General features: G+C 44.9%; 1 protein-coding gene across 1 annotated transcript in view; it reads left to right on the top strand.

Annotated features, from left to right (window-relative positions):
* LOC112863134 (kinesin-like protein KIF28P) overlaps positions 1–20,301 on the top strand; it is an 81,230-nt gene that overhangs the window by 42,701 nt on the left and 18,228 nt on the right. The window contains exons 6-11 of the mRNA XM_086693469.1: positions 1,841–1,995; positions 12,585–12,696; positions 14,066–14,133; positions 16,318–16,427; positions 17,886–17,983; positions 19,290–19,380. Coding sequence (XP_086549595.1) covers positions 1,841–1,995; positions 12,585–12,696; positions 14,066–14,133; positions 16,318–16,427; positions 17,886–17,983; positions 19,290–19,380 — 634 coding nt within the window. The remainder of the gene's footprint in view (positions 1–1,840; positions 1,996–12,584; positions 12,697–14,065; positions 14,134–16,317; positions 16,428–17,885; positions 17,984–19,289; positions 19,381–20,301) is intronic.

The following is a 20,301-nucleotide window of genomic DNA, read 5'->3' as shown; positions in this document are numbered from 1 at the left end:
TGTTGGTGGGAATGCAAGCTGGTGCAGCCACTCTGGAAAACAGTATGGAGGTTCCTCAAAAAACTAAAAAGAGGGGCGCCTGGGTGGCGCAGTCGGTTAAGCGTCCGACTTCAGCCAGGTCACGATCTCGCGGTCCGTGAGTTCGAGCCCCGCGTCAGGCTCTGGGCTGATGGCTCGGAGCCTGGAGCCTGTTTCCGATTCTGTGTCTCCCTCTCTCTCTGCCCCTCCCCCGTTCATGCTCTGTCTCTCTCCGTCCCCCAAAAAATAAATAAAACGTTGAAAAAAAAAAATTTACAAAAAAAAAAAAACTAAAAAGAGAACTACCCTACGACCCAGCAATTGCACTACTAGGCATTTATCCAAGGGATACAGGTGTGTTGTTTCGAAGGGATGCATGCACCCCCATGTTTATAGCAGCACTATCAGCAATAGCCAAAGTATGGAAAGAGCCCAAATGTCCACTGATGGATGAATGGATAAAGAAGATGTGGTGTGTGTGTGTGTGTGTGTGTATGTGTATATATGTGTGTGTGTGTGTGTGTGTATATATATATATATATATATATATATATATATATATATATATATGATGGAGTATTACTCAGCAATCAAAAAGAATGAAATCTTGCCATTTGCAACTACATGGATAGGACTGGAGGGTATTATGCTAAGTGAAATTAGTCAGAGAAAGACAAAAATCCTATGACTTCACTCATATGAGGACTTTAAGAGACAAAACAGATGAACATAAGGGAAGGGAAACAAAAATAATATAAAAACAGAAAGGGGGACAAAAGAGACTTATAAATATGGAGAACAAACTGAGAGTTGCTGGAGGGGTTGTGGGAGGGGGGATGGGCTAAATGGGTAAGGGGCATTAAGAAATCTACTGAAATCATTGCTTCACTATACACTAATTTGGATGTAAATTTTAAAAAATAAAAAAGTTAAATAATAAAAATAAAATAAAATAAAATAAAATAAAATAAAATAAAATAAAATAAATAAAATAAAATAAAATAAAATAAAATAAAATAAAATAAAATAAAATAAAATAAAATAAAATAAAATAAAATGTTTGATCATCGGGGCACCCAGGTGACTCAGTCGGTTAAGCATCTGACTTCAGCTGTGTGTCTCTGTCTCTCAATAAATAAACGTTAAAAAAAAATTAAAATGTTTGACCATCAAAATACTTGAGAACAGCAATTGGTATCTAATAGATCACTGGGAATAGCTCTGCAAAATTGAGAGGGAGTAACAGAGATATTTGGGCCTGGTGGTGTATTATTGTAAAATGCCATTGTAAAACAGATGGCTTTTTCATTTTCATTATATGTTTTAAAATTTTATATGTTTTAAATTTATAATATTAATTTTTATTTATAATATATATTATATATTAATTTATATTTTAAATTTATATTTTTTATTTATAATATATAATACATACATTATATATTACATATTAATGTGTAATGTTTTTTTAAATTTAATGTTTATTTACATTTGAGAGAGAGACAGAGTGTGAGCGGAAGAGGGGCAGAGAGAGAGGGAGACACAGAATCCGAAGCAGGCTCCAGGCTCTGAGCTGTCAGCACAGAGCCCGATATGGGGCTCAAACCCACGAACCGGGAGATCATGACCTGAGACCCAGTCGGTCACCTAACCAACTGAGCCACCCAGGCACCCCAATAATATTAAATGTTTTAAATTTTATTATATGCTTTTGAGTGTGAAGTACAAGTAGAAAAAAAATGTTTTAATGTGTAAACTGGACTGACTTCATATGTAGCCTGCTACCACTCTGATAACATGACTGTGGTGCTCTCCCACACAGGTTTTCCTGGACAGAGACCTCACCAAGCAATCCACGATTAATTTGGTGGATTTAGCAGGAAGTGAAAGGCAGAAATCTTCAGGATCTGAAGGAGACAGACTGAGGGAAGGATCACAAGTTAACTTAAGTTTAACCAATTTAGGAAATGTTATCAGGTAAATAACCTGTGCATGGGTATTTATTTCTATCGTAAAAATGACCTCAGATATCAAAAATTAATCATAACCCTTGATTCATGACCCACTGTCATCGTTGGTTCATACCTGGTCCTCCTATTTCTTTTAAATAAATTGCTTTTTTTGGGGGGGGCGCCTGGGTGGCGCAGTCGGTTAAGCGTCCGACTTCATCCAGGTCACGATCTCGCGGTCCATGAGTTCGAGCCCCGCGTCGGGCTCTGGGCTGATGGCTCAGAGCCTGGAGCCTGTTTCCGATTCTGTGTCTCCCTCTCTCTCTGCCCCTCCCCCGTTCATGCTCTGTCTCTCTCTGTCCCACAAATAAATAAAAACGTTGAAAAAAAAATTTAAAATAAATAAATTGCTTTTTAATAAAATTAAAAACACTAATAAAGCCACCACCCAACCCAAGAAATCGTTGGTATTTCTCTACTGTGCTCCCCTTGGAGGTAACCGCCATCTTGAATTTTGTTTACCCCTCTCTGTCCCTCCCTCCCTTTCTTCTTTCATCCTTTCTTGTTTTTATCACATGTGAATATTATTAGTTAGTGGCACTCATTTTTGAAATGTTTAAAAAGGGTATAAAATATTACATTGTTTTCTCGATCCTGTTCTTAAGTGATTAAAATATAAACTACAAAAAGTGTGCAAATCTTAAATGTTCAGGTCAATGAATTTTTATACGTATATATCTGTGTAATTATCACCCAGCTCAAGATATAGAACATTTCCAAAACCCAGAAACCTCCCTTGTACTTCCCTCCTAGCTTTCACTTCCACCAGAAGAAATTGACCTTTGCCACTACAAATTGACCTTTGCCTAACTATATAGATTTTCATATAGATGTGACCATTTATAAGAGGCCATTGTTTTTTGCATTTGGCTTCATTCACTAAGGACTGTGTCTAGGAGACTAGGCCATGTTTCTCATGTAGCAATTATTAGTTCTTTTTCATTGCTATGTAGCATTCCATTGTAGGAATGTGCCACAATCATTTATCCATTCTCCTATTGATGGACATTTCATTTGCATCCAGGTTTTGAGTATTCTAAATAAGGTTGCTATGAACATTCTTGTATGTGTGCTTTGGGGAAAATAATTTCTCATTCTTCTCAAGTACACACCCAGGAGTAGAATTGTCGGGATTGGCTTTTAGATGCAACATTATTAACAGTATGTGTCCATGCTATCTGTGGCTATAGTTAATTTACCTTCTGTTCTGTCACTAGACATTGTGCCTATGAGATTCCTTTTTGTAGTAGAAGTTGTTCTTTTTCCTTATGATGTAGTATTCCATGGTGGGAACATGCCACAACTTCTTCATTGGTTCTCCTGTTGATTGGCATTTTGGTTGTTCCAAGGTTTTGGTTTTTTTGCTATTACAAATGGCGCTATTATGAACATTCTTGTACAAATCACAGGGTATCAATATATTAAAGTTTCTTTTGAGTATAGAAAAAGGACTAAAATTGTTGGATTATATATAAGTTGTGTGCAATAATAAATTTTGAGGGTGGTGACAAGTTATTTTCCAAAATGGTGGGGCCAATTTACATTCCCAGCAGCAATGGATAAAATATCCCATTGATCCACATCTTTTCTAAGGCTTGGTATTATCACACTTCTTGATATTTACTAATTAAATGGGTATGAAGATACCTTACCGTGGTCTTGATACTCTTGGTTTTTAGCAAGTTTGAGCATCATGTGATACGTTTACTGGCAATATGTCTCCTCTCAAAACGTTCTGTTTTTCCCATTATTCTATCCAGTTACTGTCTTTTTATTGATTCATAGGCATTCTTTACATATTTTTATTACTCTTTTCTCAGGCATATAAGCACCTTCACCCAGCACATAGCATGTCTTTTCAATGTAAGGTGTCTATTGATGAGTAGAAATCATGGTAGTGTTTTTTGTTTAGCATTTCCTGAGTCTTGTTTAAGAAAAGTAGCGTCTGAAAGCCATCTCCCTAAATTTCATTTAATTTCCTATCCATCTGGACTTGATTTGTGTGTGTAGTATAAGGTAGGCGTCCTTTTCATTATTTTTACCTTATAGATTACCAATTTTTCCAGTTACACTGTTGAATAGTTCCTCCTCTCCTCAGGGGATCTTTTATCACTGTCATAGACCAAAAGTGAATATACGCTTAACCGTTACTTGCCTTTTTAATCTGTTTGATTGGCCAAAGTCTGAACAATAGTGAATGCGTTATCCTCTTCCTGAATACTACAAGGATCTCCATCCTCCATATGTAATTTTGATATGTATTTTAATTCTATTCTTCTTTAACCCCAAAATACATGATTATTTCTGTTTGACAGTGTTCGTTTTTTAAATTCTTCACTTTTCCCTCTCGAAATCCTCTTTCTTCATTAGTGCTATTGATATACTAGATTTCTTTCTGTCTCTGAATTCATTTTTTTATTAATTTTATTCATTTATTTTTAAATTTACATCCAAGTTAGCATATAGTGCAATAATGACTTCAGAAGTAGATTCCAGTGATTCATATCCTATGTATAACACCCAGTGCTCATCCCAACAAGGGTTTTCCTTAATGACCCTTACCCATTCAGCCCATTCCCCCTCCCACAACCCCTCCAGCAACCCTCAGTTTGTTCTCTGTATTTAAGAGTCTTTTATGTTTTGTCCCCATTCTTGTTTTTATATTATTTGCACTTCCCTTCCCTTATGTTCATCTGTTTTGTATCTTAAATTACATATGAGTGAAATCATGTGATATTTGTCTTTCTCTGACTAATTTTGCTTAGTAAAAATACCCTCTAGTTCCATCCATGTAGTTGCAAATCGCAAGAATTCATTCTTTTTGATTGCTGAATAATACTCCACTTTATATATATACCACATCTTCTTTATCCATTCATATGTTGATGGACATTTGGACTCTTTCCATACTTTGGCTATTGTCAATAGTGCTGCTATAAACATTGAAGGATGCATGTGCCCCTTTGAAACAGCACACCTGTATCCCTTGGATGAATACCTAGAAGTGCAATTACTGGGTCACTGGGTAGTTCTATTTTTAACTTTTTGAGGAAGCTTCGTACTGTTTTCCAAAATGGCTTCACCAGTTTGCATTCCCACCAGCAGTGCAAAAGAGATCCTCTTTCTCCACACCTTTGCAACATTGGTTGTTTCCCAAGTTGTTAATTTTAGCCATTCTGACTGGTGTGAGGTGATATCTCACTGTGGTTTTAATTTGTATTTCCCTGATGATGAGTGAGGTTGAACATTTTTTAAGGTGTCTGTTAGCCATCTGGATGTCTTGTTTGGAAAAATGTCTATTCATGTCTTTTCCCATTTCTTCACTGGATTATTTGCTTCTAGAGTATTGAGTTTGATAAATTCTTTATAGATTTTGGATAGTAACCCTTCATCTGATATATCATTTGCAAATATCTTCTCCCATTCTGTTGGTTGCCTTTTAGTATTGCTGATTGTTTCCTTCGCTGTGCAGAAGGTTTTATTTTGATGAGGTCCCAGTAGTTCATTTTTGCTTTTGTTTCCCTTGCCTCCGGAGATGTGTTGAGTAAAAAGTTGCTGCAGGCGAGGTCAAAGAAGTTTTTGCCTGCTTTCTCCTCAAGGATTTTGATGACTTTCTGTCTTATGTTTAGGTCTTTCATCCATTTTGAGTTTGTTTTTGTGTATGGTGTCAGAAAGTGGTCCAGGTTCATTCTTCTGCATGTCCCTGTCCAGTTTTCCCAGCACCATTTGCAAAGAGACTGCCTTTATTCCATTGGATATTCTTTCCTGTTTTGTCAAAGATTAGTTGGTCCTATGTTTGTGGGTCCATTTCTGGGTTCTCTATTCTTTTCCATTGGTCTAAGTGTCTGCTCTTGTGCCAGTACCATAGTGTCTTGATGATGACAGCTTTGCAATACAGCTTGAAGGTCTTGAATTGTGATGCCTCCAGCTTTGGTTTTCTTTTTCAGGATTGCTTTGACTATTCAGGGTCTTTTCTGGTTCCACAAATTTTGGGATTGTTTGTTCTAGCTCTGTGAAAAATGCTGGTGCTATTTTGATAGGGATTGCATTGAAAATGTAGATTGCTTTGGGTAGTATAGACATTAATTTTATTTTTAAAAATTTTGTTAAAGTTTTATTTTTGAGACAGCGAGTGAGAGCGAGCGAGCACACAAGTGGGGGAGGGGCAGAGAGGGAGACACGGAGTCTGAAGCAGGTTCCAGGCTCTGAGCTGTCACACAGAGCCCAACATGGGGCTCAAACTCACGAGCTGTGAGATCATGACCTGAGCTGAAGTCAGACGTTTAACCAACTGAGCCATCCAGGTGCCCCAGGTAGTATCAACATTTTAACAATATTCGTTCTTCTAATTCAGGAGCACAGAATATTTTTCCACTTTTTTGTGTCTTCAATTTCTTTCATAAGCTTCTATGGTTTTCAGTATATAGATTTTACATCTTTGGTTAGGTTTATTCCTAGTTATTTTATGGGTTTTGGTGCAATCATAAATGAGATTGATTCCTTGATTTATCTGTTGCTTCATTATTGGTGTAAGAAATGCAACCGATTTCTGTGCATTGATTTTATATCCTGAGACTTTGCTGAATTCATGGATCAGTTGTAGCAGTGTTTTGGTGGAATCTTTTGGGTTTTCCATATAGAGTATCATGTCGTCTGCAAAGAGTGAAAGTTTGACTTCCTCCTGGCCAATTTGGATGCTTTTTATGCCTTTGTGTTGTCTGATTACTGAGGCTAGGACTTCCAATAGTATCTTGAATAACAGTGGTGAGAGTGGACATACCTGTCGTGTTCCTGACCTTTGGGGGAAAGCTCCCAATTCTTCCCTGTTGAGGATAATATCAGCGGTGGGTCTTTCATATATGGCTTTCATGATCTTGAGGTATGCTCCATCTAGCCCTACTTTATTGAGGTTTTTTTTTTTTTTTTTTATCAAAGCATTTTGTCAAATGCTTTCTCTGCATCTATTGAGAGAACCATGTGGTTCTTCTCCTTTCTTTTATTGATGTAATAAATCACATTGACTGTTTTGCAGATATTGAACCAGCCCTGCATCCCAGGTATAAATCCTACTTGGTAGTGGTGAATAATTCTTTTAATGTATTGTTGGATCCGGTTGGCTAGTATCTTGTTGAGGATTTTTGAAAGCATGTTTATCAGGGAAATTGGTCTGTAGTTCTCCTTTTAGTGGGGTCATTGTCTGGTTTTGCAACCAATGTAATTCTGGCTTCACAGAATGAGTTTGGAAGTTTTACTTCCATTTCTATTTTTCTGGAACAGCTAAGAAAGAATAGGTGTTAACTCTTCTTTAAATGTTTGGTAGAATTCCCCTGGAAAGCCATCTGGCCCTGGACTCCTGTTTTTTGGCAGATTTTTTATTACTAATTCGATTTCCTTACTGGTTATGGGTCTGTTCAAATTTTCTATTTCTTCCTGTTTCAGTTTTTGCAGGGTATATGTTTCTAGGAATTTGTCCATTTCTTCCAGATTGCCCCATTTATTGGCATATAATTGCTCATAATATTCTCTTATTGTTTGTATTTCTGCAGTGTTGGTTGTGATCTCTCTCATTCTTGATTTTATTTATTTGGGTCCTTTCCTTTTTCTTTTTGATCAAACTGGCTAGGGGGTTATCAATTTTATTAATTCTTTCAAAGAACCAGCTCCTGGCTTCATTGATCTGTTGTTTTTTATTTGTTTTGATAGCACTGATTTCTGCTCTAATCTTTATTATTTCCTGTCTTCTGCTGTTTTGGGGTTTTATTTGCTGTTCTTTTTCCAGCTCCTTAAGGTGTAAGGTTAGGTTGTGTATCTGAGAACTTTCTTCCTTCTTTAAGAAGGCCTGGATTGTTATATACTTTCCTCTTATGACCACCTTTGCTGTGTCCCAGAGGTTTTGGGCTGTCATGTTATCATTTTTTATTGGCTTTCACGTACTTTTTAATTTCCTCTTTAACTTCTTGGTTAGCCCATTCATTCTTTAGTAGGATGTTCTTTAGTCTCCAAGTATTTGTCTTTCCAATTTTTTTCTTGTGGTCGATTTCAAGTTTCATAGCATTGTAGTCTGAAGATATTCACGGTATGATCTTTTTTGAACTTGTTGACAGCTGATATGTGTCCCAGTATGGGATCTATTCTGGAGGATGTTCCATGTGCACTCGAGAACAATGTGTATTCTGCTGCTTTAGGATGAAATGTTCTGAATATATCTGTTAAGTCCATCCAGTCCACTGTGTCATTCAAAGTCATTGTTTCCTTGCTGATTTTCTGATTAGACTTCCGTTGCTGTAAGTGGGGTGTTGAAGTCCCCTACTATGATGGTATTAATATCAATGAGTTTCTGTATTTTTGTGATTGATTTATATATTTGGGTGTTTTGCATTGGGAGCATAAATGTTTAGATCTTCTTGGTGGATAGACTCCTTAATTATGATATAATGCCCTTCTTCATCTCTTGTTACAGTCTTTATTTTAAAATCTAGATTGTCTGATATAAGTATCACTACTCCAGCTTTCTTTTGTTGACCGTTAGCATGATAGATGGTTCTCCACCCCCTTACTTTCAATCTGAAGGTGTCTTTAGGTCTAAAATGGGTCTCTTGTAAACAGCATATAGATGGATCTTGTTTTCTTATCCATTCTGTTACCTTATGTCTTTTGATTGGAACATTTAGTCCATTGACATTTAGAGTGAGTACTGAAAGATATGAATTTATTGCCATTGTGTTGCCTGTAGAGTTGGAAGTTTCTGGTGGTGTTCTCTGGTCCTTTCTAGTCTTTGTAGCTTTTGGTATTTTTTGTTTTGTTTTATCTTTTCTCCCCTCAGAGAGTCCCCCTTAAAATTTCTTATAGGGGTGGTTTAGTGGTCACGAACTCCTTTAGGTTTTTTTTTTGTTTGGGAAACTTTTTATCTCTCCCTCTATTTTGAATGCAGCCTTGCTGGATAAAGAATTTGTGGCTGCATATTTTTCCGATTCAGCACATTGACTATATCCTGCCACTCCTCTCTTGCCTGTCAAGTTTCTGTGGATAGGTCTGCTGTGCACCGTATCTGTCTTCCCTTGTAGGTTAAGGACTTTTTTCCCCTTGCTGCTTTCATGATTCTTTCCTTGTCTGTGTATTTTGTGAAGTTGACTATGATATGCCTTGCTGATGGTCAGTTTTTGTTGAATCTAATGGGAGTTCTCTGTGCTTCCTGGATTTTGATGTCTGTGTCTTTTCCCAGGTTAGGAAAGTTTTTTGCTATGATTTGCTTACATAAAACTTCTACCCCTTTTTCTCTCTTCATCTTCAGGGACCCTTATTATTTGGATATTATTCCTTTTTAATGAGTCACTGAGTTATCTAATTCTTATATCATGCTCTTTTGCCTTAGTTTCTCTCTTTTTTTATGCTTCATTATTCTCCATAAGTTTGTCTTCTATATCGCTGATTCCCTGCTCTGTTTCATCCATCCTTGCTGCCGTGGCATCCATTCAAGATTGCATCTCAGTTATAGCATTTTTAATTTCGTCCTGACTAGATTTTACTTCTTTTATCTCTGCAGAAAGGGATTTTATGCTTTTTTTCAACCCCAGCTAGTATTCTTCTTATTGTGATTCTAAATTCTGGTTCAGACATCTTGCTCCATTCTCCACTAGATGGGCACTTAGTTTACTGGGGTGGATCATTGTGGTGAGTGTACATGTGTATGTGCATGTGTGGGAGAGGTGAAAATGGCATCACCCAGCTACCCAGTCTCTAGTATCAGAACTCTGTGCTCTTGCCAACTGGCAATCAATCACCCCTCCCTTGTCTCCAGCTCCAGTCCACTCCCTGCCTTTACACTTTCCATGACCAAGCCATCAGGCTGCCAGGTGGCACCTCCCTCCCGAGTTTTATCTCAGATGGGGTTGTGTTTCCAAACCCTTCACCTCTGAGGGACCTGCAGCTTTGACCCACTTAGACTGTCTGGGGGAAGGTCTTGCCAAGCAACGGCTGGGTGCCAGCCCATAGCCAGGAACATTCACATGACTGCACTGCTGCAGATGCCAGAGACTATGGCCAGGTGCCAGCCCACCCCAGAAAAAGTTCACTCAATCATGTAGCAGCAGTGTTTCAAGAATTATGGTAGATCACAATACACATCTGGTGCCAGGCTTCACCACCCCTTAACATCCTTGTTCCAACACCAGCAAATATGGCTGTTCTCTGGGGTCCACTGAGACCTTTGCCTGTGGGAAGGCCACATAGCCTCTGCCAAATGTCCTCTCAGCAGAGGAACTGCCTCTTCCTGTGTGGCCCGAGGACCCCTCAGACCTCACTGTCTGCTCCTGGGGATTCACTCTTCCCACCAGAGCTCTGCCAGGTATAGAGCTGTGGAGTTTCAGATTGTGACCCCTGTTTATAGACTCTCAATGGTATTTAAACCCTCTTTTTTCTCCTTTCTCCCCTTCTTGTTAAGTCCCTTATGGGTGTTTCCACTCTTTCTCTTTCTCTCCAGCTGCTTTCGGGGGGAGTGCTTTTCCTGTACTCTCCCCCCATCTCCATCCTCTTTCTGCAAGTAAAAACACCTCTCTACCCTCTGTGGCTTCTCTCTCCCCCAGTTCACCTCTCCACACTGCTTATCTGCTGAGTTCCGTGGTTCAAGTTGTGCAGACTGTTGTGTTAACCTTCATATCAATTTTTTAGGTTGGCCAGATAGTTTGGTGTTGATCTAGCTGCATTTCAGGGATGAGAGAAGCAAAAAGCTTCCATGCTGCTCTGACATCTTGACCCCTCCCCTTCACTTCTTTTTTTCAAATGTTTATTTTGAGAGAGGGAGGAGCAGAGATAGAGGGAAAGAGAGAGAACCCTAAGCAGGCTCCATGCCATCAGTGCAGAGCCTGAATCAGGGCTCAATCTCACCAACTGTGAGATTGTAACCTGAGCCAAAATCAAGAGTTGGACGCTTAACCAACTGAGCCACCCAGGCGCCCCAATTATTTACTCAGAGTTGTATCTAAGATCAGTTTCCTCCTGGTGGAAGTATATTCTGTAGAATTTCCTTCAGTGATCACGTGCTGATGGCAAATTCTGTTTTTGTTTGGTTGAAATGTCTTTATTTCACCTCATCCTTGGAAGATAATTGTGCTGGGGATAGAATTCCAGAAGTGTAGTATTTTCTTTCAGCTCATGAAGGATACAGTCTCCTGTTTTCTGCTGGTGGTCTAATTGCTATTTCCTTGAAGTCAATCAGTCTTTGTCCCCTGGCTGCTTTTGAGCTCTTCTGTTTTGATGTTCTCCAATTCGGTTATGTTACATTTGAGTGTGAATTTATTTTTATTTACTCTGCTTGGAATTCCCTGGTCCCTATAGTTCTGCAGATTAGTGATTTTCACCAGTACTGGAAAATTCTCAGCCATTACTTCTCATGTACCATCTGTGCCCACTTGTTTTCTTTCTTTTCTGGAACTTCAATTTAGATTATTTAAATCTCACTCTGTCCTCCATGTCTCATAACCTTCCTGGCTTGTTTCCCATCTCCATGTCTCCAGGCTGCAATCTGGTTAATCTCTTTTGACGTATCTATTTCACTAATTCCAATAATAGCAGTGTCTAGTTTGCTGTTAAACCTGTGCAGTGTGTTTTAAAAAATTTTTTTAAGTTTATTTTGAGTAGAGAGCAAGCAAGCAGATGGGGGGCAGGGTGCAAGGGAGAAAAGGGGAGGGAGGGAAGGAGGGAGGAAGAAAGAGAGAATTCCAAGCAGGTTACATGCTGTCAGCACAGAGCCCAATGCAGGGCTCGATTCCACGAACAGCAAAATCATGACCTCAGCTGAAATCAAGAGTTGTACACTTAACCAATTGAGCCACCCAGGCGCCCCTGTCTTGTGTGTTTTTAATTTCAATTACTGTATTTCTTTCTAGAAGCTCCTTTAGTTTCTTTTCCAAATCAGCTAGAATACCTTTATAAATTCCTTTTCACTTTTTGTGATCATAATTTCTCATAGATAGGCTTGCCTCCCTCCTCCTCCCTGCTCTCATCAATGACAATGCTGCGATCTTTGCAGACCCTGGAGTTGGTGGGGAGGGGTGGCACATTTACTTCTCACGTACAGCTTCTGTGCTGCGTTGTTATATGGGGTCCTACCTTTATGGGTTGCTCTGAAGGAAGTACGGAAGAAAAACAAGAAGAGGAATTAACCCCCTCCCCGCACTGGCCGGCACACTGCTAGTGGGGCCACCCTCTTCCTCGGGTTGAAACTCTTTTCTATACACAGATTTACAATAGCCTGCAGGCTCTTTGGGTTTTCCTCACAGGGTTTAGGGTGTTAGAGCCTCAGATCCGGACTTCCCTCTGTCTGTCATGGTGTCTCCAGGGTTGATCTCAGAGAGGCAGCCAGTGGCTCATGTGGTTAGCTGTCTTGCTTCCGCATCTTCGTCTGGCAGATGTCTCAACTCTTGGATATCATTAGAGTCATGTCTCAGGTTTATGGGGTCAAAGAGGAGACATGAAGGGTATTTCTGACTTATCTCCCGGGAAGCAGATTTCTTCTTGGCATATATATATTTTTAAATCTGATGTTTCTTTTTCATCCAGTGCTCTGGCTGATGCAGCCACGGGGAAGAAAGTCTTGCACATTCCCTACAGAGATTCTGTCCTGACCAAACTTCTCCAGCCAGCTCTGGGCGGGAACAGCAGAACCACTTTGGTAAAGTGACTTTCTTACAACACAGCAGACTGATTTAGCTATTGTGTTGTTGTCACTGTTATTATTAAAATCACGCTCACTGTACCATGATGCCGCATTTTGCATTCACGTCACACATTCTTACGTACGTCGAGACTCCTGAGACTCTTTCCGCTACAGTGTTCAAATACTGCTAATTTTAATTTTTTATTCATTTCTGTAGCTTTCAGATTCTTTATAAGGAACATACACCACTATTATTGCCAGGAAAAAATTAGTACACATTTTAAAATAACACTGATAACGTCGTACTATTCTAAATCGGTGGTCATTTCGTGGCAAGACCGGAAATCATTTTGACCATGTGAGACACCAGGCAGCTGTTGAACCCGGCGAGTAGCTAAATCGTGTCATCTCAGCAAAGACTCTAGACTCTTAGTATCGCATATTTGCCAAGGGGGTACAATGTGGGATGTGTTAAAATCGGGACTCTCTGCTCTTCAGCTCCAGGTGCGAAAAGGAACAGACTGGCACATTCTGCCGGCAGATTCATACTGGCCTCCGGCCTGCTGTCCCGCTTAGGAGAAAACTGCTCACCGCTGGGCCTGCTCTGTGCACTCTTTCCCAAATTCACAACAAAACACAATCTTTACTCTTTCCTATTTAATCTTGCCTAAGTATCTACAAATATTTCATTTTGAAGCTGGCCTGTTGGCCTCATGGGACCTTCCCTGCTCCCCCTGAGGACCTGGGATAAAAGAAGGCCCATAAGATCCTCTGAATGTAAGACTACAAAATCAGGTGTAACAGGTCTGAGCAGGGGTGTGCCTGTGAGAGAGGAGCCTTTCAGGCCTGCAGGCTAACGCCCCGCCTGGGGCACTACCGTGCTTTAACAGAAAAAATGTGGTGGAGAGGAGGTTAGGGGGCAGGGGGTGGGGTCACTGGCCCTCTCAGGAAGCAGAAAGAAAAGAGAATCTGCAAGGCCAACATTCAACAGTCACTTGAATCCCCATCCACCCTCTGGGGACTTACTACTGAGGACAAGGGCCTGAGAGTGAGTCAGGCCCGGCTCCAGGCCCAGCTCTGCCAGTGATTATCAGACAGATCTTGAACACATGGTTTTTCTCCGGGCCTGTGTGTGTGTGTGTGTGTGTGTGTGTTGTGAAATTGTGGTGTTTGTGTCCTGAATCTGCGGTGTCGGTGCGCTGCAGAGGTCACGTGTGTATGTGGCATACGTGGGGTGAGCACGTGCTATCAATGTGTGTCCGCGCCTTCTGAGTTGCAAAGTTCGAACAATACCGTAAATGACAAGAAATGCTATGAACCTTAGCGTATCACAACGGCAAATCCGTCTAAAATTACAAAATCTGAAAGGGACGTTCTTTTACAGATAGCGGCCATAAGTCCCGCTGACATCTGCTATGAGGAAACTTTATCCACGTTAAGATACGCCGAAAGGTACGTTTGTGGATACGTAGTATCCCTAGGGGTTCTAAGTCAGATTCTTCTGGTACCCCTCTACGCAATGGGCTGGCAGTTGGGGGGAGAGGTCAGGAGAAGGCAGAACGGAATGATTTGTGAGAGAGAGAGGTGGGAGGAAATAAACAAAAGGAGACAGAACTGAGGACTCAGACCCTAATGTCACCCCTATTCTGCATGGGAGAGGCCCCGCGGGTTCCCATCGATGGGGGAAGCCTGGGGGCCGATCCCATGCTTGGAATCCTTCTTCCTGTATTTTCCTGCCACATAGCTGCCCATTCACGTGTTTCTCCCTTGTCACATGGCACACGGGTGGCGTGCGGGGGCAGGCAGGGGACGTTTATGCCAATAGGTGAAGACAAGCACGTGTGAGGCACTTCCCTGGGCTGTCGCCCAGCCTCCAGCTCCACGCTTTTCTTGGCTTTGGTCTCCTTTGCCCAGGCCCCGTGCACACGGGTTCTACTCTTGGGGTGGCCTGACGGTCTAGGCTCCTCTTTCCGGGGGCGGGGAGGGCTCTCCCTGCCAGCTTCCTTCCGTCCAGGGGGCCAGGGAGGCGAGCCTGCATACTCAGCCCCAGCACGAGGCTGCTGCCCCGACACATTCTAGGGATCTGGATCCTGCTTCTCCTGACCCTTTTTAAAAATTTTTTTAACTGTTTATTTATTATTTTTGAGAAAGAGACAGAGCACGAGCGGGGGAGAGGCAGAGAGAGAGAGAGAGGGAGACACAGAATCCGAAGCAGGCTCCGGGCTCCGAGCTGTCAGCACAGAGCCCGACGTGGGGCTCGAACTCACGAACCGCGAGACCGTGACCCGAGCCAAAGTCGGATACTTAACTGACTGAGCCACCCAGGTGCCTCTCTCTTGACCCTTTTAAAAAAGATAAGGGTGCAGGCAGAGGGGACCTCTAAGCAGGGTAAAAGCCACATGCTGCCACCACCCTTTCCCTTTCGTGTGGCAGAGTCCGGAATCCACCCTGAGGCCCACCTGCCGGGTTCGGACAGGAACCTGGAATCCTCGGGCCTGGTCCCAGGAAGCTGGAGCTGGTGTGTGAAATGAAACTGCCACCTACCGTGACACGTCCCTGGTCAGGTCTACGGGCTTGCGTGTGGGTCAGAATCTGGCCCCACCAGCCGTGTGACCTTGGGTGACACGCCGTACCTCCCTAGCCCTCAGCTCTGTCCCATGTCGAGGGAGGTGATTTCTCATCAGAGTTGGTGGGGGGAAGAACACAACAGATCCTGCACGAGCCCGTTCCCGGCAAGGTTCTGACACGTGCTGAATGCTCAGAGATGATGGCTGTCACTGCACCACCGAGCAGTGGTCTTCCCTTTGGCCCTGTCCCTGGCAGGGAGCCCTGGCATTTTAGGGACACGTGCCAGCGGCCTCTGCAACGGTGCAGCCTCCGTATCGTTTTACACCGTTAGATGTTTCTTTCAGCGTCTGCAGCACGAGCTCGGATCTTTCCGTCAGTTCGGTCTCTCTGCTTATCAGACGCAAATCTGTCACGAGCAGATTTCCCACTGAGAGACTACGGCTGCAGAGGAAGGAGAAAACAGTAGCCCAGAGTCCCGGGCTCTGAGCCTGGAGCTGCCATGGGCTGTGTGACCCCAGGGCAAACCCTGAAAACCCCATTTCCTCAACGAAAGGAGTAAGGCGGCGGCCACAGTTAGCAAATACAAAACACAGGCTCCCGGTTAAACCTGAATAGCAGGCGAAGAGCAAGTAAATAATGTGTCGGCAGAAGTATGCCCCATGCAGTGCTCGGGGGCATCTCGTGTTTTCTCTGGGACACTAGAAGGCAGGGAAACAGGTGACCCCTAGGTTCCCTTTCCAGCCCGGAACAGCTGCTGACAGCCTCCAGGGTGGGGTTACGCCTGTCAGCAACGACGCATAGATGTTTCCACTAGCGGAGTCGGCCGATGGGCGAGTGGGTTCAGGGCCCGGGTCGCGTCGGGGCCAGGCTGTGGGTCCGGCGGGGCTGGTCATGTTTATTTCAACCGTGGATGTCACTAAAGTCCCTTTCGGCCTTCACCGTTCACTGGCGCCCAGCCTGCTGGCATCTGGAGTCGCCTGGGCCGAAAGGTCCCACTTGGCTGGTTTCTGGCCTGTGCTCCCCAAAGGGGTCCGGGACTGAGTGCGTGTTCATCTTTGCACATGGAAGGGCTAAAAAGATCCGGAACAGAGCCGTGGTCAACACCTCGACGCTGATGAGAGAGTCAAAGGCAGAGAACGACAGAGCGCTGCTCGCACGCAGGAATTCCGGAATGGCAGGTAAACTGAGTCAGGAGCAATGCCGGTCCAGGCCAGCAGCAGGAAGGCTGGGAGTGGGATGGAGGGAGGGACCGGCTGCAGGCTCAGCCTGGGGCTCGGCGGGGAGGTGGGGAACCCCTGCTTGGAATCGCCGGAGCCTGGCACAGGCCAGGGGCACCCTCTGGGGACATTTAGGCCCCAGCCTCGGGAAAAAATACTTCATTTTGAGACAAATGCAGATTCACTTGCAGTTAAGTGGCCCCGCCCTTTTTGAATGATCATTTTAGTCTCATTTTTATCGCCATTTTTACTTTGAAGCCGTCGTTTCTGCCGAGGCCACTCCGTCCTTCCCAGGTTTGCATGGTGGCCATTTTGACATTCGCTGGGCTGATGGCCTCACACAGTTGCATGATGTTTGAATCTCCAGAGGCCTCAGAGGCAGCACATCAGAGTCACCTGGTGAGCGTCACCAGGCCCACTGACTGTGACTTCTGACTCCCCGGTGCCCCAGAACCACTGCTTTGAAGGAAGGCCTAGGATTTCAGTTTGGCAGCATGGAGGGAGGTGCCTACAACTTTGCGCCCGTTAATAACTTAAAACGGGATGAACAAGAAAAGGGCAAATTGTAAAACTGTCAAAGTAAAATTGGAGGAAGTGGTTTAAAGTGAAAAGAACAATGCCAGGAGGTCCAAACCTCTGGCGCTCAGGGCTGGTTCAGGGAGCGTGAGCTCCAGTCACCAAGCGGCCCGGCCCCCGTGCCCCCCGCCAGCTGGGCTCCCTCGTTCCAGAGGGGCTCTCGGGTACTGGCAGCACGTCCCGCCCCAAACCAGGTTGCCCGGTGGGGACAGAGGCTCTGTGGGCACCCCTGCAGGCTCCCGCATCCCAACTCGCTGGGACTTCACAACAAAGCCCTTCCCATGTGAGAGGCAGCGCCTGCGGCCCGTCCAGGTATGGTGGCCTCGCTTAGCCCCAAAGTTCGTGTCATCGTGAGCTGGACGGATGTAAGCATCGAATGCCCGCCGTGCGTAATAAGCGCAGACACAAAATATGTTCACGAGCCTGTGATGCTGTGAGTCCCCTGGCCTTGTAGGAATGCCCGGTAACTGGGGTATAAAACAGAACACTCTCACGTGCCCGCACAACCAAACAGAAAGTACGGAGCGTCGTGCCTCCTCCCCTAAAAGGCCTTCTTGCTCTACGTTCTGATGCATTAAAACGACAGCACCCTCTGTAGAAACGACCGGGTGACTTCTTCAACCGTGAGCGCAGCTCAGTTTCCCGCTCCGCCCAGCATCCCCGGCTTCGGCTGAGAACAGAGACAACCTGACTCTTCTATCATAGTTATTCTATAGTCTTCTATAGAATTCTATAGTTATTCTATAGAAGACTATAGTTATTCTGTAGTCTTCTATTATAGTTATTCTGCTCCTCACCCTCGACACAGCAGACCCGCTGCTTAAGCCCCTTCCTTCCTTCCAGAGCAGCCGGCCCGCCCACTGGCAGAAGCCGGGCCCTGGGCGCGCCAGCTGGAGCAGGCTCGGGAAGAGTGGCGACAGCACCACGTGGCCATGGCCAAGGTGAGCTTCCTTCCGTCCACCTGCCGAGGCCCACACCTGGCAGGGAGCCTCACACTCTTCCCACGTGTGCACGGCCGCCTGGGCTGCCGTCCAGTGGATCATCGGGGTGGCTCCCCCCCCCCCCCCGGAGAATGTGTAACACGTGAGACGCGGCATGTGATTAAGTGACAAATGACTTCTGCCGATGCCGCTGGCGGCGCTAGGGGAGAGGAGGGCGGGGTGGGAGGGGGAAGGAAGCCGAGAGGCCTTGATGAGTCAAGGCTGCTGATAATTACAGTTTGGGGAGAATTCGAGGACTGTGCACCATCTTCCGGGGACCGCACGGCGTGACCCTGAACCGTAGTATCTGCCGGAGCATACGTGAGCTGTGATGCGAGTTTTGTACTCGGGTCGGGGAGATGCCCTCTGGGCTCCCCATCCACAGCGCCCTCCCGCCATGACCTGACTCCCCAAAGCCACAGCTCTGCACAGACCCCAAGTCGTGGGCCAGCCTTGGAGCACTTCCGGAGTGGAGGCAGAGGCCCAGACTGGCTCCCGAAGGGCTCGGGAAGCCTGAAATGGAAGTGAGCCTCAGGCGGGGGGAGCGCAGTGGGGCCAGGGGCCTGTGACACCAGGAGGCCAGGACGAGTTAGGGTCCAAGGACTCTAGAAGTAAGGACAGGAGCAACGGAAAAGACTCTTATCTCCCTTACTCGTTATCAGAATTTCAAAACTGAAAAGCTTTCTTGTGCTTGAACAATTTACTCCAGTTCTGATCGGCAGTCAATCCTCTATAAGTTCAAGACCACTAATACCAGGTTGAGGGATGAGACACGCTCGGGTAACCCAGAGAGGGTATACGGCACGTGCCACATTTGATCACCAACATCGGATCACCAGTGAGCTAGCCTGCAGGACCTGAGCTAGTGAGCTAGTCTGGGGGAGCCTGTGATGTAGGGTAGCGGGTTTAGTGGGAAGGGGGACCCAGGTGAGGCACCCGATGGGGCACCAGGACAGCTGGGATGCGGGGGGACCTGAAGAAAAGAGTGGGGTAGAAGTCAGGGTAGAAGGGGGGACAGAGACGGAAACTGGCCGTGCTTTGCAACAGTCCCGTCCAGATGAGCTCAGGCCCCTCGGCTGACCTGCCGCGGGTGGGGTCTCACCCGCGCTGTGAGCAGGGCCTCCCGTCCCAGTCCCACTGGGCTTTCCTGAACGATCTGACAGGACGCACAGACAAGTGGCTTTGGTAGGACATGGATAGGAAAGGAATGCTACTGCCTTGAACGTGCTGGCCCTGTGTGGTGACAGGACTCCCGTCTCTCCCCCAGGAGCAGTGGATAATGAAGACCTTCCCTCACCTTCTCAACGTCAACGAGGACCCGCAGCTCACAGGGGTCCTCAAGTATTTCATTCAGGCTGGTACTCACCCCTCCCGACCCACGCTGGACCTGCTCAGGCTTCTTGCTTTGTGTTTCTTTCTCTTTTGAATCTTTCTTTTTGCGGTAAATAGGTGGAACATAAAATTCACCATCCTAGCTTTTTTTAAAAAAAATTTTTTTAAATGTTTATTCGTCCCTGAGAGAGAGACAGACAAAGCATGAGCAGGGGAGGGGAAGAAATCGAGGGAGACACAGAACCCGAAGCAGGCTCCAGGCTCTGAGCTGTCAGCCCAGAGCCCGACATGGGGCTCGAACTCACGGACCGTGAGATCGTGACCTGAGCCGAAGACAGATGCTCAGCCGGCTGAGCCACCCAGGTGCCCCACCATGCTAGCTATTTTTAAGTAGACGGTTCAGGGCCATCAGCACATTCACACCGTGGTGCCACCATCACCCCCACCCAATCCCAGAACCTTTCCTTCTTCCCAAACCGACATCCGTCCCCATTCAACACCGGCTCCCCCAGCCCCAGGCACCCTCCGTTCCACTTCTGTCCTACCTCCTGTCTCTACAAATGTAACTACTCTAGGCACCCCGCATCATTGGAGTCACGCGGTATTTGTCCTTCTGTGACTAGCATATCTCACTCAGCATAGTATCCTCAAGGCCCATCTATGTTGTCAGCAGGTGTCAGAATATCCTTCTTATTTCAAGTTTATTTTATTTGAGAGAGAGTGAGCGAGCACAAGTGGAGCAGAGAGAGGGAGAGAGAGAAAATCACAAGCAGGTTCCGCCCTCTAAGCACAGAGCCTGACGTGAGGCTTGAGCTCATCAACTGTGACATCATGACCTGAGCCGAAACCAAGAGCTGGATGCTTAACCGACGGAGCCACCCAGGCGCCCCAGAATTTCCTTCCTCTTTAAGACTGAATAATATTCCATTATATGCGTATACCACATT

The sequence above is a fragment of the Puma concolor genome, chromosome E4 (genome assembly GCF_028749965.1).
Source record: "Puma concolor isolate L17-30 chromosome E4, mPumCon1.1.hap2, whole genome shotgun sequence".
Taxonomy (NCBI): Eukaryota; Metazoa; Chordata; class Mammalia; order Carnivora; family Felidae; genus Puma; species Puma concolor.
This window is presented reverse-complemented; position numbering and strand designations above follow the sequence as displayed.